General features: G+C 38.9%; 1 protein-coding gene and 1 non-coding gene across 2 annotated transcripts in view; both read left to right on the plus strand.

Moving 5' to 3' along the window:
• LOC134670462 (uncharacterized) overlaps nt 1-22,484 on the plus strand; it is a 52,716-nt gene that overhangs the window by 11,830 nt on the left and 18,402 nt on the right. The window contains exons 2-7 of the mRNA XM_063528289.1: nt 10,727-10,807; nt 12,379-12,539; nt 12,577-12,674; nt 13,408-13,553; nt 16,311-16,436; nt 22,183-22,409. Coding sequence (XP_063384359.1) covers nt 10,727-10,807; nt 12,379-12,539; nt 12,577-12,674; nt 13,408-13,553; nt 16,311-16,436; nt 22,183-22,409 — 839 coding nt within the window. The remainder of the gene's footprint in view (nt 1-10,726; nt 10,808-12,378; nt 12,540-12,576; nt 12,675-13,407; nt 13,554-16,310; nt 16,437-22,182; nt 22,410-22,484) is intronic.
• On the plus strand, nt 10,597-10,678 carry Trnas-aga (transfer RNA serine (anticodon AGA)). The gene has a single exon. It is a non-coding gene; the product is annotated as a tRNA-Ser (tRNA).

The raw sequence follows: 22,484 nt of genomic DNA on the forward strand, positions 1-22,484 counted from the left end.
TAATGGAATTTTATGCCCTGGATGCCAGCCTTTCAAGCCAAATCTCATAGAAAAAGGGGCAAGCTATGATGGCGCCATCTACAAATACAAATACAAATACAAATCGTTTATTGACCAAATATTTTTACAATTGACATCACAGATTGAACTTAGCAGAAAATTTGATTTTACAATTAAACTTAATATCCATCGGCCCCAAACTAGGCGCAGCCTGTATCTCGGGAACCGGAAAAATAGAATTTACTGAGAGACTTTAACAAAACTGAATATGATGGCCGTTTTTTTTTTTTTTAAAGAACTATCTAATATAAATTTAATTTAAGTACAAAAAATGCATGCAGGAATATATACAAACAAAAAGCACAATCAGAAATAAACCATGCAGCGTAAGTGGATTTAAATTTAAGGAGTGAATTGTGTGTGTGTGTGTGAATAGGTGTGTGTGTGTGTGTGTGTGTGTGTGTGTGTGTGTGTGTGTGTGTGTGTGTGTGTGTGTGTGTGTGTGTGTGTGTGTGTGTGTGTGTGTGTGTGTGTGTGTGTGTGTGTGTGTGTGTGTGTGTATACGCTACCTAAGTACGAATAATTTCTTCTGTCTGATCGTAAGACTGTGTAAGAAGCCATTTCTTAGTTTTCGATTTTAATACAGAGCAAGAGAAGTCATCAAATTTACATAATTTAGAAACCCTATTGTAGACTATGGGGTGCAGGAAGAATGGAAAGCGTTTGGCGAAAGCAGTGTTAACTCGAGGACAACAGACAGTCAGGTGATTAAGACGTTTTTGACGACGTCTGACGTGGTCTACAGAAGCTACAGCAGTTCGATGAGATTCAGTAACAGCTTTTACTACGAAAAGTTGACGAACTCTAAGAACTGACGTTTCTCCGTACAACTCGTTGGTAGGATAGCGGAAAGGTTTCCTCAGCATTACCTTCAGCACAGCTCGCTGCGCCCTTTCTACCTCTATCATTGCACATTTGGCGGCGCCACCCCAGGCCGCAATACAGTACTGAATAATAGATTGGCAGAGTGCAAAATACACAAGCTTTAAAATATCCCGGGATGCCCCACCCCTTAGAAGCTTCATAACATAAATAACTTTTCTCACCCTACCAGATAGTATTTTGATGTGTTGTCTAAAGGACAGCTTTTGGTCAATCACCACTCCGAGATACTTGACCGTCTCAGCGCGTTCAATGGAGTCGCATAAACCGTGACTGGACGACAATGCCAAAGTGTTACAAGAGAGAGGTGCTGACGAAAGTGTTTTATAAAAAGTTAAAAATTTTGTTTTTTTAGTATTCAAGGTGAGTAAATTTTTATCCAGCCAGTCCGCTACACATGACATACCAGTTTCTGCCATAGAGGTTACCTCAGGCCACGAACGCCCACTGAAGAGGACCACAGTATCGTCAGCATAACATATCAACTCTGTGTTCTGCAGCTGAATTGAAAGAATGTCATTCATATATATAAGAAAGAGCGTTGACCCCAATACAGTGTCTTCCCAGATCGAGCTGCTTTGCAATTAGGTCAGACAATAGTGTGACGGCATTTTCGGTAGACCTACCCCGTCTAAACCCAAATTGTCTGTTAGATAGAAGGTTAAAATTTTCCAAGAAATTTGTGAGGCGTTTGTTGACTACTTTTTCGAGCAATTTAGAAAAAATGCAGAGAAGAGATATCGGACGGTAGTGGTCGGGATTATTTTTCTGGCCAGATTTGAAGATAGGAGATACCGCAGCCCTCTTCCAGGCCTCAGGGAATGAGCCCGAGCGTAAACTTAAATTGAAAATATGTGCAAGGGGAGTACAAACGAATTCACTGATACCTTTTATTAAGGCAGGCTTATATCCATCTGGCCCAGGCGCACTTTCATTTTTCAAGTCTTTTATGAGACAACTTACTTCATGAGGATCAGTTGGGGTAAGAAAAAAGGATTGAGCGGGGATTTTACTTTGTCTACATGATAACGCAAGACTTTGCTGAGTAGTATTGAGCCTCTTCAAGATTTGATCAGCTAAATTTTCACCTATCGATGCAAAATGACTATTACACAAATTGAGAGATTCCTGACTAGTTGTGGAAATTTTGGTAAGTTCACTGGCATCAGAGTTGCGTTTTAAATATTCACAAATTCTCTTAATAGACTTCCAAAGTTTTTTTGGGTTGTTACTATTGCGGGTTAGCTCTCTGTTGTCATATTCGTTTTTAATATTACGTAGCAGTTGGCCATAAAAGTTCCTGTAACGAATATATTTAGCTTTCAAAATTTGGTTGTCGGGATTCCTTCTTACCTGTAAGTGAAGGCTATCACGATGTCTCATACATCTTATTAAGCCAGCAGTCATCCACGGCTTTAAGTTGAACCGGCTACGGCTAAGTTTGACTACATTGGTGTGTTTGTCCACTGCGTTGGAAATAATGTTATCGAATAATGTAACAGCGCTGTTTACATCTTCACAGCTTGTTACAGGCTCCCAATCGGTATCGCGTAGCTCTGCTGAGATTTCTTGGATGTTGATCCGGCAAATATTACGGTCACGGTTGCGACCACTGATAGGACGTGACAGATTGACTATTGTTAGGTCGTGATCAGTTATCGCACTTTTGCATACCATACCTGTAGCACTGTGGTCGGTTTTAATGAAAATATGATCCAGGCATGCCTTACCTCTGGTGGGGGCCGTAATCGCTGGTAGCAGCCCATGGGAAGCCATCAGGGCGAGGTAGTCGCCTGTTATAGTGCTCCGAGCCTCTGAGAGCAAATCAATGTTTAAGTCTCCTGCAACAATTATGGAGGCACTGTTACTTACGCTCCTTAACGCCAAGTCGAGGGAACGGTTGAATGCCTCAAAGTCAGTTAGAGACGGTGAGCGATATATTCCTAAAATAGAGACGTTCTGGATTCGGACAAGTAAAAAGTCAGCCCCCAACGCAGGCGGTTCGTGAACAGCGGCGCACAGCGAGCTACGTACGTAAATGGTAACACCACAGCTTTTATTCAGATGATTGGTTGTATGAAATGAATTATAACCTGGGAGTTGATTAATAATTGAGCCATCGTGAAGCCAACACTCAGTCAGTATAATTATGTCAAAAGTCGTATTGAAACGTTTAAGGGCAACAGCAAAATCATTGAAATTATGTTGAATGCTTCTAATGTTAAAACAAAGTAATTTAAAATTACCATTTGACAAAACCTGGGAACATGATTCGATGCTGTTAAATGAGTGACATTGAATAGTAAAGGAATTATCCAAATGAGACCCTAAGTCATCGGTGAATGTGAATATCGAAACAAACTAAGTAAATCACGATGAGGTAATCACTCAATAAACAACACGCTATGTACTCTTCATAGAAAGTATGTACCCGTCCGCCAGGCTTTATTACCGAGAGCTCCAGAGAAATAAAGTATGCGTATACATAAAATGTGTATTTGTGTATATGTGTAAATATGTTGGTGTGAAATTTATGTGTGTGTAGAGGTAAATAACTAAACAATATTTTAGTGAGCAGCTGTAGAGATTCCGGGAGGTTTCGCTGCCGGATCGGCCACCGGGGCCTGTAGACCAATGCGAGCATCCAGATCCGTTGGGCACGTGATAGCAATAGCGCGTGCACCTTCCCTTTCTTTGACAAAGATTGTGCCATTTTTGGTCCAGCAGAATTTAAAATCGTAATGTTTAGCACGCAGACGGGCCTCACGAAATAACTGGCGGTTCTTTTTTGTGAGATGATCGTTAAAAAATATTTTTCTGGGAGAACCTGGCACTTCTAAGTCGGCCGTGGACAGGTTACGCCGAGATTTAGCTAAGCGTAGGAAGGCGTCTCGTGTGGTTTTCCGTGTAAAGCGAAGTATCACGGGTCGGGGCTGCTGCTTGTTCTCATTTTCTTGACTGCCGCTTGATGTTGCCGTGCGCCAGGGTCCCGCGCGATATACGCCGTCAATATCGTTTTCATTTAAAGTTGCACCGATTTTACTAGCAGTGACGAGCACTATGTGGGTCAAATTTTCGTTTGAAGTTTCATTTATGCCAATCTACGCAAACCTTTGATCTATTACATTCTTTTTCTTTCGTAAGTACATAGTAGTTACTGATTTTTAAAAAGCGTTTTTCAATATAAAGACACTACAAGGTTTTCAAGATTGTTTACAATTTTTTCTATAAAAAAAGCGAAGTAAAGCACATACTGAAAGTGCAACTACAACAACAAGCCTACGTGATAACAATTTCATTGGTGGTCTCTATTGTTACACTAATGAATTGATCTGTCGACGCGTAGCATGAATACATTACAATTACATCATTACCTATTCATGCCCAGAACTGTAACAAAATCTGCATCCATTATGTGTTAGTTTCTCGTCGGCCATTCGTGTTTTATTAAATAGATGTAATGTGAGTTGATAAGAAACCCGACTGTTTTAGATGATTCATAGAAATCTGGTTTTTCCTTCTTTTAATTTATTCAATATAGTTTTTATTTGGTTACGTTTGAATACATTCAAAGACTATTGGAACTGATTTCAAGTTTTGTAAATAACATCACTAATATGAAAAAATCTCGTATCTCACCTCACACTTACACAAAATTGAAACGCGTAACTCTGTATGCGACTAATGCAACCCATACATAGTCACCCCTTTTTACTTTGATTGACAGAAGAGTTTTCTTTTTCAAAGTAATAGGTACTTGTGTCACATAGTTTGACGACATTGACGTGTTATTTTAATTACTTCAATTGTTTTATTAATGAGTCTCCGTCTGACCTAACAAAAGTGATAGTTTGCGGCCCCAAGACAGTCTTGACACAAATAAATCACAATTTGCGACCAAAATCAGATCACTAGAACAACTTCTCAAAAACAGTTAGTCGCAAAAAACCGCAATAAAAAGTTCTAAGTGACCGAAAATGGCGTGTAATGAAAAAATCGTTAAAGGTGTAGGAACTTCATGCTTCAAAAGCCTTTCTTTTCCGAGTGGCTTGGCTTCCTATGAATCATCGTAACAGTCGTCTGTTACTCTGCTCTGTTAGTCAGTTTTAACATTCGGAACGCACCTTACGCTTGTAAATATTTAAATAACGATATTATCGTCGCCGACCGGATTGTTTGTGTTCAGTTCGAGGACTTGGTGTTTTAGGCAAACACTTAGGATTGTGTTTTTGCAGTTATGTGATTTGTGAAGTGAAAATGCGATTGAGAATACAGTTTTTTGATAACGAGCATAGGATGCTGAGGAACTTACGGAGGCGGTTCAGGTTTGTTGTGTATTTTTAATACTAATTAACTGTGTTGTTGCTATAAATAATAAATTACTCGAATAAACGGGTTTTGGATTTAGGGTTCTCAAGGGTCGGCAACGTGGCTCCTGTGATGTTGCTTATGTCCATGGGCTACGATGACCGCTTCCCATCAGGCGGCTCGTCTGCTCGTTTGCTGATTATCACATAAAAATAAAAAAACGCTCTCTGTTCTATTCTATTTTAAATACAAATGCTAAAGCTTCCTCGTTTATTTACATTATTTACGAAATAGATTATCACTTTAACTTGATAAATATCATATTCTTATATTAAAGGTTTAAATGTATAAATTAGGCGGTGTCCATGATTTTGAGTGGTTGCTAATTTATAATTACAGGCATATACATACGTTGATTAGCGTTGTTTTTATTTTGTATTCTGAATTTACATTTTATTGCTTATTTTAATTATTTTATCTGTTAATTTAAACTACCTATTTCATTTGCAGTAAAAAAAAGTCTTACTAAAATAGTGATGTGTTACAATTATTAGGCAAACAGTAAAGGTGCCGATAATGTCACTTGTTTAACGAGTAATGTATTATATTTCAGTGAATTCTAGAGAGTGGATTTTACTTTTAAAAATTCTACAGTTAAGTACTTTAATTAATTCTAATTATTTACGGAAGGACGGTAAGAACCTGAGAACATTAAACAGAGTTTACAAGTTGTTTGTCGTGCTAACCCATCAGTGGAATAACTAACGTATAATTAAGAGAGATAATCTTCTCTTGTTTATTTAGTATTACAAAGTGTCAGATAAACGTCTGTTAAAATTGCGCAAACGCAGGGGATCGGGATCTTGAATGGACCATTATATTATCAGATGGAGGTGGAGGCCCAACTGGCCCAAGCAATCGTAGTCCTAGGGCTTTGGAGTCTAAGTTAAAAAAATATAAGTTCTCTGAAAATGATTCCAGTCTCCAAAAAACTCGTCAGGTCTCCAAAAGTCTCAAATAAGTTGAAAAGAACTCGAGTATCGACTTAACTAACTATAGGAGTCTGAAAAACTGTGTCGAGCGAGTCTTATGAGAAAGCAAAGGACTAGAACTTCAGTTTTAGCCAACACTAATAGAATTAGTGCTTCTATTCTGAATTTCCCAAGCGGTCATGCGCTATATTATTATAGAATCGCATCCTTGTAAAGACTCAATTGTTGACATAGACAGTAAACGCATTGCTCCATTGACATTGCCTCAGAATTTATGTTTACAATATCGATAACGCAATTTAATTGTTATTGTTTCGGTTATCCACTGTTTTGTTATACTGTAACAGGTTGTATTGTTCATATTATCAATACGTTTATATCATTGACTGTAACACTTCGAGTAAGTTAACATAAATAAGTTCCTACTGTTATTTTAGTAGCAAAGTGTAGGGGGAAAGTCAATGCTATATCTGCCGAGCCAAGCAACATATTTTGACTACAAGAACTTAACTGACTGAAGCTTGGCTCTACAAGAGATCTAATAACTTTTTGACAGTGCGAGCCTTATGGTTTCTTTTCGTCTTGTACTCTTGTCGTCTTGGAAACATTTTACATGAAAATGTTTTTGATGGGATCTGTAGGTATTTGGAAAAGTATTCCAGTGTGGCAGATACTTTTGGCGCAGTATTTCATACGCTCCTACGAGTATTAATGCTCAATGTACAACGTTGAATAGCCACGATTAGTAAATTATTCTTTCTATGAAGAAAAATAGCATTAGGATTGGAGCGCACGTCCAATCATCAGTAATGGCCGAATGGCTCGTTGACCCGTTTGTACAATGGGTGTTGATAAAACATCCTATCGAGCGTTACTCATTTTCATGACTTGCATTACTACTATTTCAATTGAAGTGTATCGGTTTTTTGGAGTTATGAATGAAGATCTGGGTTTAAATATGAATTTCTGATGTTTTGCTTTGTGATTGAAGTGAGAAGAAAACGATTATTCCTCCGCAAGAGCGATAAAAGCTTCTACCAAAAATGAATTTTTTGCCAACAACTTATTAAGAATCTGTTGCAAAAACAAACGCAGTTCACAAATTAGATCACTAGCTCGATCCGATTCTAATATCTTATCACACCCACTATCAAACTTATCATTAAAAGTGGCTAGCTATCCAATTAACCGTCTTCATGTTGTATTATTGTTTGCCTCAACCTGCTCTGACCACTTCCCCGTGACTCACGCCTTAACCTCTAGCCGCCCAGAGCCCTATAAAAAGGTCTCATGTTCCATTCTAATATGGACTTTGTGTTGACAAAATAAAATTTCATTTTGCTTGGCAACGTTTGACGTATGGGCGGCTAGAGGTTAACACCATCCCAATAGTTAGTATAGTTATTCCTTGTCCGCGGTTTGAGGATGTCGCCTCTTTAAATTGTTTTTCAATGTGTTTTAGTTTTAATTGTTTTTGTGTAAATAATGAGTGCTGTAGAGGAAACAGTGCAGTGTTGCCCAAAGTTTTATTTTAAGAGCTGGATGGCGGGGAAGTTGAGAAAGAAATTGTATGATGTTGATAGGTAAGCTTATTTGAGCTGTTAATTAAAGTTATTGAGGAATTATAATTTATTATAGTGCCTGTATAGAACGCACATTTTTGCGCTTTCTGTTTCTGTCGAGAAGGGTAAGCAACGCTAGAATGCTCGTTATTTGGTTTATTCTAAAGATGTCATGTCATGAGCATCATCATTATTAACCTATTTATTGGTGGATGAACGAAAAGCTATTTTTACATACGTCATTATAAACCCTGGGGCCAAATTCGACATTTACACCTGTCAGATTTCGCATCCACGTCAAATCAACAGTTGATTTTATTGAGTGTTTATTCGATCAAATGTGGATACTATCATTTGGTACAACCAAAACTCAACTCTGAACTCGGGGTGGTTCTGTATGGTTTGGTCACCTTAAATTGTGGATTGCTGATATCAAATTTTGACATTGTAAGTAAGTACGTTACTTTTTTTTTTTTTTAAATGAATGGGCTTACTCATGGCCACAGACTAGCCGAGGCGTAGACGTGGCCTACGATGGAGCGAGCTCGCCCAGAAGGTGCCTGTTCACTCTTGATTTGAAGGTTGCCGGGTTATAAGAACACGGAAATATAGACGCCGGCAAGGAATTCCATTCCTTGGCACGTATTCGAGAACTTATGATTTTTCCCACATCAATAGGAGATCAACATGATACGTCAAACGTCGCTTGTCGAATAGGGGTCCTGATGGGACCCTGCAATTATTATTTAAGACTTAAGTTACTTAATACTTAATATAAAGTGCAACATGCACCGTGATGGGGCTAGAATCTTACAGTTAAACGTAGAACCTGCACTTTAATACCTGGTTGCTTACCTTGCAAAGTGTTTCCTGCATAATAGTCTGGAATGTATCAAATAACGGAATATATTTTAACTCGTCAAGGGGCCCACTGATTAACAGTCCGCCGGACGGTATCGGCCTGTCAGTTAGAACAAAATTTTGACAGTTCTGAACAACTGATGGCTTCTCTACACGATGGGCCAACGCCACTCCAAGGGACGCATTTATGCGTTAGAGGGAGCAAGTGATATTGCTGTCTCATTCTACCGCATGGCTACGTCCCTTGGAGTGGCCGGCGCTGGCCCATCGTGTAGAGGAGCGTTGACAGGCCGATACCGTCCGGAACGGCTAGAAAATGCATTTATTGTTTAAATCCCACATAGTTTTAACGATTTTTCCTGGTTAATATCCTTTTGTTCTGTTCATTGCTTATCAATTCAATTGTATTTACTTCATTATGTTTATGGGACGAAAACCTAATTATTTATATTAAAATTGAAACGAATGCTTATATGAGGTACCACTACCTAATCTCATGTAAATAGGTAGTATATATTTTTCCTGTAACCTAAATATGGTGATGTGTACGGTGGTTGGGTAATATGGTGTTCATATGCCTATTATGTATATTTTTAACTAACGATATCTACATTATTTTGACAACAGGTGGACCAACATTTATCTGGAGTCGGACCAAGCTTACTTTCATGGTTACGTATTCATTCAGTAGCAATTTTTTGTCAAGGGCATACGTAAGATTAACTTGAGGGGTTAATGATCTGAGAATTACTGTATATCTATGGTTAAATATGGCAATAAATAAATAGTGTTATTCAACCATTTATGTTGACGCAGCTGTGATGGAATTTTTTCATATTTCATATGCGGAGTTACAAAATTAATGCCTATAAAAATCGTATAAATAATAAATGACACCATACGTTGTAAATTAAGCAATAGGTACCTCTTAATGTGTAAACCTCGCATCTCAAGTTGTTTTTGAAATGTGAACTTTATGTTTATGCCGTGTTCGTAAAGGTTGCTTTTGTTGTAAAATGTGAGAGAGATTTCGAGCCGACTAACGGTCGTTGACATTTAGGCAACAGGTCAAGGTCATTCGAAACTTTAATGCAAGTCGGTCATTGTGTGATAACAGAATTTACTGTAAAAAAATTGTATAAGTACTATATTTTTCCGTAAAACCTAATTACAAAATCTCAAAGGTATCTAATACGCGTTTTTAGCGGAAAAGCGTATGGCCGTGTAAAAATGTATGAAACCGGATTGCAAGGAGTCAAGGACCATTGTAAAGTAACTTATTACGCCCGGGAAATTAAACGTGATTATTCTGTGTAGGTGGACCTCAGGTACAGTCAGCAGCAGAAGTTGCTAAGCGGGCGAGGTGTTCAAAATTATCTACCTTGACGCGCTCTTAATTCTCTTAATTCTCTTAATACTTACATAATAAAGTCGCGCCAAGATCATTTTGACCACCCCGCCCGCTTAGCTACTATTACTATACTGACTGTATCAGTGACCTGTTTGAATAGGTTTTACTGTTTGTATTCAATCAAGCTAAATTTGAGCTACTTCCCTGTTTCCAATTGAGCCAAAATTTAGCATACCTACTTATGTAGTTTGGTGGCAAAGGGCAACGCAATGGTAGGTATTTTACCACCAAGCTGATCTAATAATGAAAGGCCGAAAGGAACTGCAAAAATAAAGTACAATACCGTATCCAGTCTCTTTGGTTAAAGTCCAAGTTTAGATTGTCTCGTTCATGTACCTAACCCACTCGCAAAAGTATATATAGGTATATACGTGTAAATTTGATGTTTAATCAAAAGGAAAAGTTATAGAATCGTCGTTACAGTGTTTCACCTTTCACATATCATCAAACAACTTGTTACATCATAAATATAGAAGTCTGCTGCCGCTTCCAAACGGTATTTTCGTCCGATCAAGCACCAGCAGTCGTGGCCGAGCGGTTAAGGCGTCTGACTAGAAATCAGATTCCCTCTGGGAGCGTAGGTTCGAATCCTACCGACTGCGAACTTTTTGCTTTTATTTTTCTTATTAAATATGTTTTTTCTTTCGCAGTTTACGAAGAGGCGCTGGCGTCAACGTTCAGGACGATAACGGGTACACACCACTCCATCATGCTTGTATGAATGGCCATAGGTAAGTTACTAATACAAACACTTTTTTTATATTAAAAGTCGCTATTATTATCAGATATATCATGTAGATACCTAAGCGAACAAGGTGCTCACAAATATCTAAACCAACCCAGTTTATGTTCAGATATTATTGATGCTGGCTAAAATTTGCAAAGCTGAGTTAATAAATAAACGGAAAAAAATTTGTACCTATACATAGCTTTAAACTACACAATGGGGTCAATGGATGGGAGAACAGAAATTCCACAAAGTTATTGGAAAGTTGCCCGACATGAAAGAATTATTAGATTACCAATCATCGTATAAATTCGTGCGTTAGAATCACTAGAGGAAAACAATCGGATTTACAATCAGGTTTTTTGTTTCATATCTGACCTAATTATACATCTGTAACATACATGATATGCCATGATTATTAATGCATACTTATTATCTAGTGTATTATATCTATGACGTCGCACTGTTATCAATAAATAGTGACGTAATATTAGTAGGTAACGTTGACGTTTTAAACGTAGTTACATATGTTTGCATTATATATTGGTAAACAATGCGACATATATATAGTATTCAAAAACTTTGACAAAGGGTTTTTAATGCTGGGTAGGTATTTGTTTTGACGATTGTATCTGATTACTAAGATTCATGAATAGTATCAAAATACTGTAAAAATAGCATATACAGTTCTTATACCACTGTCACGTACATATTTTGTACAATTAGACCACTTAGAATGGAAACTTGCTATTCAAGCATGTATTTTCGTATTTATTGGACAAATATCTACCTTATAATTTTTCTTATATAAGTAATAGTTTCATATTTTTCCAGATCGTTTGTAAAACCGACATAATCAGGGATAAATAGGTATTCAATCAGTAAAAAAAATTACTAAGTTTATATTTATACTTATTGTATTTCATCCGACAAAATAAAGTGTTTCTCGAGATATACCTACTTAATGATTTTACTACAACTTAACCCGGTAGATCTAACCTCAAAAGAAATAGATAGACGTATTGGAAATGCTTGGAAGACATATTGGAGCCTAAAGGAAATAATGAAAAATAAAGATATCAATGTTACTTACGGCTGCCAAACCTGGGCTCTCACTAAAACACACATTAGAAAGCTAGAAACTTGCCAAAACTCCATGGAAAGAAGTATGCTGGGGAAAAGACTATCGGATAAAATAAGAATAAAATCCATAAAGAAGATCACCAAAACAAAAGATGTCACAAAAACAATAAAAATGTTAAAATGGAAATGGTCAGGACATACAATTAGAGGCAAAGAAAAATGGTCGAAATCGATAATGAACTGGTTCACAGGCCATAAGAAAAGGAAAAGAGGTAGACCATTTAGAAGATGGACGACATCAAAGCCACAGCAGGAACCACATGGACGAGAGTTGCCAAGGATAGAGAGGAATGGAGAAGGTTGGAGGAGGCCTTTTGCCAATAAATGGCACACAGACAGGAAAAAAACGCAAGAACTGTAAAAAATAATGCAATTTACTGTCTGAAATAAAGGATTATTACATTACATAACCCTATATATCCTTTGTTGCAGGGAGATTGTTCACCTCCTACTCAAAGTGGACGCGTCGCCATGTGTAGTGGACAAAAAGGGGGCAACGCCCCTCCACCTGGCAGCTTGGAAGGGGGACTCACATGTTGTATCTATGCTGCTAGGCCACTGCAACCCCCCGGTCAATATAGACCAGAAGGTTAGTTGCATAGTATTAAGGGACACGATTAGCACAAAAAGGGGCAACGCCCCTCCACCTGGCAGCTTGGAAGGGGGACTCACATGTTGTATCTATGCTGCTAGGCCACTGCAACCCCCCGGTCAATATAGACCAGAAGGTTAGTTGCATAGTATTAAGGGACACGATTAGCACAAAAAGGGGGCAACGCCCCTCCACCTGGCGGCTTGGAAGGGGGACTCACATGTTGTATCTATGCTGCTGGGACACTGCAATCCCCCGGTCAATATAGACCAGAAGGTTAGTTGCATAGTATTAAGGGACACGATTAGCATAAAAAGGGGGCAACGCCCCTCCACCTGGCAGCTTGGAAGGGGGACTCACATGTTGTATCTATGCTGCTGGGCCACTGCAACCCCCGGTCAATATAGACCAGAAGGTTAGTTGCATAGTATTAAGGGACACGATTAGCACAAAACGGGGGCAACGCCCCTCCACCTGGCAGCTTGGAAGGGGGACTCACATGTTGTATCTATGCTGATGGGCCACTGCAACCCGCCTGTTAATATAAACCAGATGGTTAGTTGTATAAAGTAGTCTTTCGTAGTCTAAACAGGGGGCAAGGGGGCTACGCCCCTCGACCACGTGGCCACATATCGGCCACAATCATTGCATCGTTGACGATATTGATACCCATATTGATAAACTTCACGTGATACTTATCATACTTATAACAAATACATCGGAAGATCAGCGCTGGAAGACGCCAGCAACATGCTGAGACGGGGCCATTTCGTGACACTTTATTTTCACTATGTGCTTTTTACGTATCTCTATTGTTTGTGTGTTTACGAATAAAAACAATCTATTTTTTCGTTTTTTTTTCTTATTAGACCAACGACCAAGAAACGGCACTCCTCATCGCGGCACAGTTTGGCCACGTGGATGTCGTGGCACAGCTTATAGCCAAAGGAGCTGACGTCTCGCTCAAGAACAACAAGGAGGAGAGCCCGCTGGATCTGGCGTCTCAGTATGGGAAGTAAGTGATTGTAATCATTTGAAGGTAGAAGATTTTTTGTTGATATCGATATAGTTTACTGATCACAGGCTACAGATGTAGTACCTACATAATTATTTTCCATCGTATTTTCACGGAAACATACAAACGTGTCTTGCTATTTCAGTCGGTCTCGGTACAAAAAGTTCTGAGGTTGACTGAAGTAGCATGACAAATACGAACGTTTCCGAGAAAATACGATGGAACACGAAGTACAAGGATCTATTGTAAGACTTTCATATTAAAACTAGATAATAAATACGAAAGTCGGGATGTGGGTATTCATACAGTATCTTTTTTTTATTATTATGAATGGGCTTACTCATGGCCACAGACTAGCCGAGGCGTAGACGTGGCCTACGATGGAGCGAGCTCGCCCAGAAGGTGCCTGTTCACTAATAATCTAATAAGATATGAGGTGATAAAAGGCGCATAAAAGTCGATCGCTCCTCTTTTGCTAAAGCAGACTGCTCACACCTTGCTATGTCGCTGCGTATTTTGGAAGTCAAAAAAAGTTCAGTAAAAATCGAGAAAGATCTTATTTTTTGCAAGTCGGCTATAAACCGCATAAAACTCGTAATAGACTAGGTAGGATCTTTACTAAAAAGAAGCTCATTTCCTAACTTTGCCTCCGCCAGAAGTTGCGTAATATGCCAAACTTTACTACAGCGCACAAGTGCGCTCCAAGTATGGTAAGTATGGGAACTTTCCGCGGAAGCCAGAAAGCGATATATTGCATGTACTACGATTAACTTGTACATTTTCTTTGTAGGTATCAGATAAGAATAATAGCTTAAAGGGGGATCTTTTCGTATTGTAATAATGTTAATTATTAACTATCAAATTTTTGAAACTGCAAATATGTGTGTTTCAACTTCAACCCTAGGAAGTAGATCCTATGAATGACATGACGTGTGTCAATTTAGAATACATGAAAATAACTTTATAGGGTTGTCACTGACTTAAAAGTATTTCACTTTAATGACTTTGTTTTACTTTATTATTAAATGATTTATTTATCACAACATATGATTTTACAAGGGTTGAGTATATACTATCTAAAATTAAAAACTATAATACAACTTTTTTAATCAATCAATCAATCAATCAATATTTTTTATTGCGAGAACAGATTTGAATTATGTACATAAGGTGATAACATTTTTAAGAGCCTCTTATGTTCTACCAGAGAAGGCATGCAATATAATATTTACAATATATTATATGTAATATATTATATTATATTATTTATATTTTTATTTATTTATTCACCTTAAGTATGATAATAACTCGACTGTAGATCAATTAGATAACACTATCCTTTCAGCGCAGTCTCTAGAAATGTTCCACCCTGTATACCCTATATGTAGTCATCCTCTACTCGTTACTGTATAAGTCTTCAACTTTCAAGTCGCAAACTTACCAAGGTTCTCAAGAAGTGGTCTCGGTGCTTCGCAAATTAGATTTTCCCACTTATCTGTGTCTCCCAGAGTAATGAGGAAAATTGAGGTAATATGTTAACCACTTTAATTGGTATGCGTTTAAAGCCTTAATTATAAGAAACTTAAATACTGTAAACTACACTTATTAGTTATTGGCTCCTGATGATGCTTACATGTAAGAAGTTTAAACTTCTAAACCTATTTTTAAGTAACAGGATTACTGGATTATAATATTTATAATTTATAATCCATTTCCAGGCCGCACCAATCTGGAAGGTTTTCCCAAATCCAAATAATCCAGCCTTCATAATTCATTTGAAGACTACTCACTAGTCACATTTCCCGAAAATGTAATTTAATTTGAACCTTAAATCGAAATCCTAAACTCGAAATTCTATTGGCGCGTATGTGGTCGATAAATATTACTATGCATGGAAAAGGGCAAAATGACGCCTCAAAATCAGAGTACAAACCTACACTTCTTTGTTAAAAACTAAATTAGATTTTTTTTCGTTACCGAGTAACCGTTCTTCCAAAGTTACGAAACATTATTTAAATTTACTACACAAAATAATAATACTTGAATAATTGGGATTACAAACAAAATGTCCGAGTAGGTATCTACCTAATTATCCATTTTTATATAACAAATGTTCATAGATTTTGAAACCAATATATATAATGCAGCAATCGTAATAATCACCTAGGAGTGCGGTTTACCTACAACCTTATCATCAATTGACGTCATTTATAATAATTATATCATGTAAATTAAATTCTATGAAAATAATGAGGTCTATCACTGGCAAGCTAGTTAGTAAGGAAATAGCCATTAAATGTTAATAATTTTGTTACAAGCTTCCTTGATACGTTCAATACCAATCCTTTTCTAGTCTATAAGTGCGAGTGTAAACATTTTCTTCTTGAGATTGTGGGACCAATACTAACAGCAACACATCTAACTAACCATTGTGCCTATAAGGTTTACAAATTGTTAGTTAAATGTGCGGAGAAAATTTACCTAGAGATATAAAATTAATAAAACTAGTTTTTTTGGTAAAAAAAAAACATTTTTGATTTTCTGGCTTTTAAGTACAGCCAAAGACAAGGATCAAATTTACTACAAGTACGTCTCTATACTAAATACTCTTTGCTAATGCTACGGCGTTGCAGGCATAATCTTAGCTGAATCAGGGCGTGCCTAAATAATATCTAGCTATCATCACGCACACACTTTATGTATGCTTCTTTGTTTCTTTCTACTTATTAATTATTATCTTAATCTTACTGTTCTCAGGTTAGAAACGGTGGTGCAGCTAATAACCGCGCATCCCCAATTGCTCGACCCGTACCGGTTCCCCATCGGCCGGGGTCGGTCCTTCCCCACCACCCCCCTGCACCGGGCTACTATGAATGGAAACAAGTGAGTACAACTCTTAACCCCACTTGCATCCACCAACCCGGAGTTAACCGGTTAAACCTGGGGTTACCATGGATACCAGTACAATTTGACACTGGGTTGACAGTTAAACCGCTTAACCCCGGGTTAGTGGGATGGTGCAAGTGGGCCTTACTGTATATACCTAAGGCGCCTTTCATACATTTAGTCGAGCACAATATATGAATAGCCTTGATTTTCCGCTTGCCGCGACGCTTGCCGCTTGCGTCCATTCTGCGGCCTAACGGCCTGGCCACAACATTGCGCGACTGGCTTCGGCTAAGGCGACAACCATAGGTTGGAGCGAGACACAGCGATCGGACCTTTCGTTCCCACCTATAGTTGTCGCCTTAGCTAAAGCCAGTCGCGCAATGTCGTGGCCAGGCCGTAAGGCTGCCGCTGCAAGCAGTCTCAGTGCACTTCTAAAATCCTATGGACGCTCCATACAACGCTGCACGCTCGCCAAAAGCGCCGCGCTTGGTCGTCACTGAGACCGTTCTTAACCCCTTACCAGGCTAAGGGATATATATTTCCCACATACAATATATATACAGATGGTACTACTATACGAAATTAATAACTAGCTTAAATCTAAAATAGGCCCCTGAGGCATTGTACCAAGGATGCTGGCGGCATTTCCTCACTGTATCGCAATGCTGATACGTAGTGCGAGGTAGCCGCCAGCTCTTCGGTCCGCCGCCCCGCCCGCTTTTACAGTAGTCCGTTGGAGGTGGGAACCGTCCCAGCAGGGTGTCTACGCAGGTAGCATCCCACACCAGCATCCGTCCCAAGCTCCAAGGAACTAAGGACACCCTTCGGGCCTCTTGCCATCGTCTCTGATAATGCCAGTTGGCTCAACAAGAGCAGGCACATTGATGGTGGCAATATTTACTACTTATTTAATAACGCAGCGACCCAAATGAGTCTTGGCCTCCGACAAGAGTACACGCCAGTTGTCTCGATCCTGTGCCATCTCCCGCCAGTTATCGACATGGAGATCGCGCGAGTCCGCTTCAAACATGTGTTCTATTTTCGACGAGTACCTAATACTGACATTCGATTGTCATTTTTGAAATGTCAGCCTGGTAAAGGGTTAAATCGTTCTTAATTCTTTGCATCTGCGAATGCTTGACTTGTACTGTGTCCCCTTTTATTACATACTCGTATATATACCTAGGTTAATACGTACGTTTAACTACAGTTTCTTGAGTAACCGCATTCTGAAGTTCCGAAGAATTTCTGTTTGGGGGTTCGGTAGAGTGATAATTTATGGAGCTTGTTCGAAAGAGGAAATTCCAATGAAACTACCTACCTCATTGATTTCAGTTATATCATTCAGCCAGCGTTTTATGGATAGCTTTATCCATCTTTATCCACGTGATAAAATAACTGTCACTGTTTAACACCGTGGGATAGAAAGTAATGGACACCGTTTTATCACGCTGTCGCGTAGACAAGAACGACCTTCATATCCGTACAGGTTACAAGAATCTTAATCGATTTGTCGATTTGATTTGTCCTCCTCCTTGCGTCGTTATCCTCAGTAATGAGGGTCGTGACCTCCCTTCAGAATCACCGTCTCTTTCACAATTCCTCTCCATCTGGTTCTGTCCTTGGCGGTATGGAGAGCCCTGTGGACTGTGGAGTCAAGAGCGGTGCGGATCTGGTCGGACCAACGTATTGGACTGCGTCCACGCCCAGGCCTTTTCCCATCCACTTTGCCTGTCACAAAAAGCTTTTCGAGGCTGTCACCGTCTTTCGTCTGATTTGATTTGTAAGTACTTAGTAAAATCTGCTTTTTTGGACAAAAAGCTCCAGTAATTTCTAGAGATGGGTCGCGGATATTTACCCAATTTACCCACCCAGGTAAATACCCGGTAAATACCCATCTACCCGGTATTTACCCGTATCTACCCAAATGGACGGGTAGATTCATTTCTTGTTGCACATGTCGATTTGTGTTAAATTGGAGATATAAACCGAGTTAATGGTTATAATTATTGTGTGTCATTTCAAATTAAATGGTTTAGTGAAACCTGCAGTTGTAACTAAGGAATTTTAAGTATAATTTTGATAAATATTTAAAAAAGGCCGTCATTAGAGTATTTTTTTAGATTTGAGTAAATTATCGTACTTATACGTTGATAATACATATTCGAACTTCGGTCGGCGGGGGGTGTGGTTGGGGGGAGGGGGATAAAGGTGATTTTTTTCAAATTTCTTGGAATCTGTCATTAATATCGAAAAGTGTTGTATGTACAAACTAAAGTAGATAGAATTTCCTACAAAAAAGGTTATATACATTTTTGTCCTAAAACTAACTGTATTTGACTTATGAGCTTCCCAAGCTGTGACACTGCATATTTTTTTTTATTATCATTCATAAGTAGTCTTTATTTTCATCTTTATAATGTATATCAAAAGCGTTTTTAAATATTTCCGGAAGCCAGGGAATGATTTTACACGATTTTCATAATTGGACTGATATGTTAAAATCGAACTTCACCTCATATCAATCTTTTCGTAATTAGTTTGAACATACATTTTATGTAACATTATGAAAAATTACTTAAATTAATTTTATTTTTACTCACATACCATAAAACACATCAAATTTAGAAGAAAAACGAAAATACCCGCGTATTTACCCGCGGGTAGGTAAATATCGGGTATATACCGGGTAAATACCCGCTCTCGGGTATTTACCCGTGTAGTTACCCATCTCTAGCTAATTTCTTATGGAGCCCTATAATATTCTGTTACCTCGACAATCTTTAATTACTCATCTATAACCGTCTTCACATAGTATTTACAAGCTATTAATCAATCTTCAAACCCTCAGCCTAGTTGCCATATTTACATGATTTATTTGCAACATCTCATGCAGATGTATGGTAATGCGAAGGCGTGTACACACGACAATTGCTTCATATTCATATACGTTCGTTATAACGCTCCGATCGGTTCTGTGCGTGTAAATTTGCTTTATTATAGACATGGGTGGGATGTGGGAAGGAATCTACGTGGATGAGCCTGGCGTTGACATTTTCATTATCACCAATACATGCATGATGCCCCGTGCATGAACTATAGGGGGCAGCATAGGAGCCGTCAGATTTTTGGCGCGAGGCGTAAATGTGTCGTTTATGCTTCCGATGTAGCCCACAAGATGGCAGAACCTACTATGCACAGGAAACGTACCGACGAGAACGGTAGATGGTAGCACTTGCTTTGGCAATGTACATGTGCACATATGTTTTCGATTCAGGACACAAGATGGCAGACCCTCCAATGCTTACGGTCCCTGTATGCTTGTCCAGTTGAAAGACACAAGTTTGACATCGGAGTTTACATTAAAAATCAAGATAAAAAAAAATTCAAAATTCAATCATATTCGAATACTAGTGGCTCTTTGAGCTAGGTACTTACCTATAGAACTCGTGATCCCCTACGTCTCCGTTATTTAGAAAAATATCCTAAATAGAAGGAAAAACTCCATAAATTATAACTAATTATTGAATCTGACCACTAAATGTCACTAGAATCGGTTGAAAAGAAATGCGAAATAGGTATAATGTGAACATCCAGACAGCCAAACATACGCATAGCATTTAATTTTCTCAAGCTGGAACGGAGAGGCTTCTCTTCTTACCTACGCTTCGCGTTCGCTCGGTCGAATACTTATAATAAGAGACTTACTAAGTTGTACTGTTGACAAAACTAGTGTGCTCAAAATACCGCATCCAAAATTATTATTATCATACGCACGGTGTCGACGCAAATTTTCCATAATAACGGTTGAAGGGGTGAAATTGGTAGCACGTGGCTTCTGACGCTTGCCTTTTGATTTAAGCCACGAGAGGGCGCGCGTTCATTATGATAAACTATACATATAGGTACCTATATATTAGTTTATCATTAATCAAACATTAAACTGGGGTCTTAAATTCTTAAAGAAAGAAATAGAGTAGAAAAGAAATAGAAAATATTTATTTAACGTAAAAATATACATTAGGTACTACAGCAAATTAATGAAACGTACACCAAATAGGATGCCGCTCAGCATAAGCTGTTGCTTATGCATACGCTGTTTTTCAGGGCACCCAAAATTAAAAATACAGAAACAGAACAAGACAGAACACGTGTAAGAAAGAATGAGAGAGAGTAAGAGCGATGGTTTCCTAGCGGTAAGAGAGTGCGACTTTCAATCCGGATATCGTGGGTTCAAAACCCGGCTCGTACCAATGAGTTTTTCGGAACTTATGTATGAAATATAATTTTGATATTTACCAGTCGCTGGATGGGGGTCGCTTCCAACCGGTACGAATGGAGGTCCAAGGGGGAGGCCTATGTTCAGCAGTGGACGTCTTATGGCTGAGATGATCGATGACCAGTCGCGTTTCGGTTTCGCTTAAAGCTTATAAATCTTACCAACGAAATATTTAACGCTCGACGTTGTATACTGTACAATATGACAAATTCAAGGAAATTGAGTTATACTGAATATGAATTTCCTGTTTCATAATAATTATGCTATAATTTTACAAAACTACATACATAACATACCTACCCAATACAAGTAGGTACAGTAGGCGCTTGGTAATCCGGCACCTGATGATGCATGGATTTCTTCTCTTTTTTAGGATTCCGTACCCAAATGGTAAAAACGGGACCCTATAACTAAGAGTCCACTGTCCGTTTATCCGTCTGTCTGTCTGTCACCAGGCTGTATACCATGAACCGTGATAGTTGAAATTTTCGACACTTTTCGCCTTATTGCAAATGTGTAAACATATCTTTGACGTCGACTGTACCTATTTAACTGCCTTCTGACCTACTCTAGGTCTACTCTAGTAGGAAGGTACAAGTAATATCGTCTTCCGCTTCTTCGTATTGCAGCCATTCAGTTGTTTCCTGCCAAAAATGCAATCCGTACCCCGCTCGTTAAACATCGCAGATATGAATTATTTATGAATTCCACGTTCTAGGCACTGAAAATATGTGTTCGACACAATGGTTTCTGATTGTACCATGGTCACATAATAAATAATAGTACTAGGTACAGAAGACTCACTCTAACAAAACGTGTATGTTACGATCAGGTCAGATATGGCCGCTAGGTGGCGACAGCGCCCCCGCGGCTTATGGTTAGCCACCAAAATTGGTGTGGGACGGATGTACTTGTAGCTACCTGTAGCAAAGCGTCGAAATCGCGGAGTGAGCCACGCCTGCAATGGTCAACAGCACAGTTGACTAACCATTCGTGATCCTTATTGCAACGATATAAAGTCCATAAATGCTCATTTTATTGTGTTACTGTACATGCTGTTGATAATCGGCTGGATGATTTGAATAAGCCTAGGTAATGCATCTTGAAATGAGCTCGCTACCGAAGATTTCTCATGTATGATACGGTTTACAGTATGATGCATTGACGTATATCTCAGGATTCTCAGGACAGGCCTTATGGGCACCAAGAATAGTCCTACTTCAGGGGTGTCACTCACGAATTCGAGCCAATCGTGATGCGAACTCATCAACCAATCGCGTTGTAGCGGCGGTGTCACACCGCTGTACCGGCCCCATTCATGCACCATTATTATTGCCCGTAAAGCCAGTCCTGATCGAGATATACGTCAACGGCATGATGCTATTCCAAGGTGTCTGCTATCCAGTAAAATATATAATTGTTTGGGTTCTGTATATTTGACATGACATTTTCTACCGACAGGGAAGTGGTAGCATATCTAATAGATGCCGGTATGGACCCAAACGTCCGGACCGAGAACGGTACAGCATTACACGAGGGCATCCGGTACCTTCAAGCGTCGGTAGTCAAGGTGCTGCTGTCCAAAGGGGCGGATTTGAGGGCCAAGGACAGACAGGGGAACTCTGTCCATGCCCTATTGGCTAAGTACCCGGAGGATGCGACGAAGAAAGTCAAGAAATATATTAGGGGTAAGTCCGAGTGGCCTAATGTACGATCCTCACTAAATGTCGCCAGGAAACCGTGTTGTGTCACTGTCAGGTGAA

This window comes from Cydia fagiglandana, chromosome 14 (assembly GCF_963556715.1).
Source record: "Cydia fagiglandana chromosome 14, ilCydFagi1.1, whole genome shotgun sequence".
NCBI lineage: Eukaryota > Metazoa > Arthropoda > Insecta > Lepidoptera > Tortricidae > Cydia > Cydia fagiglandana.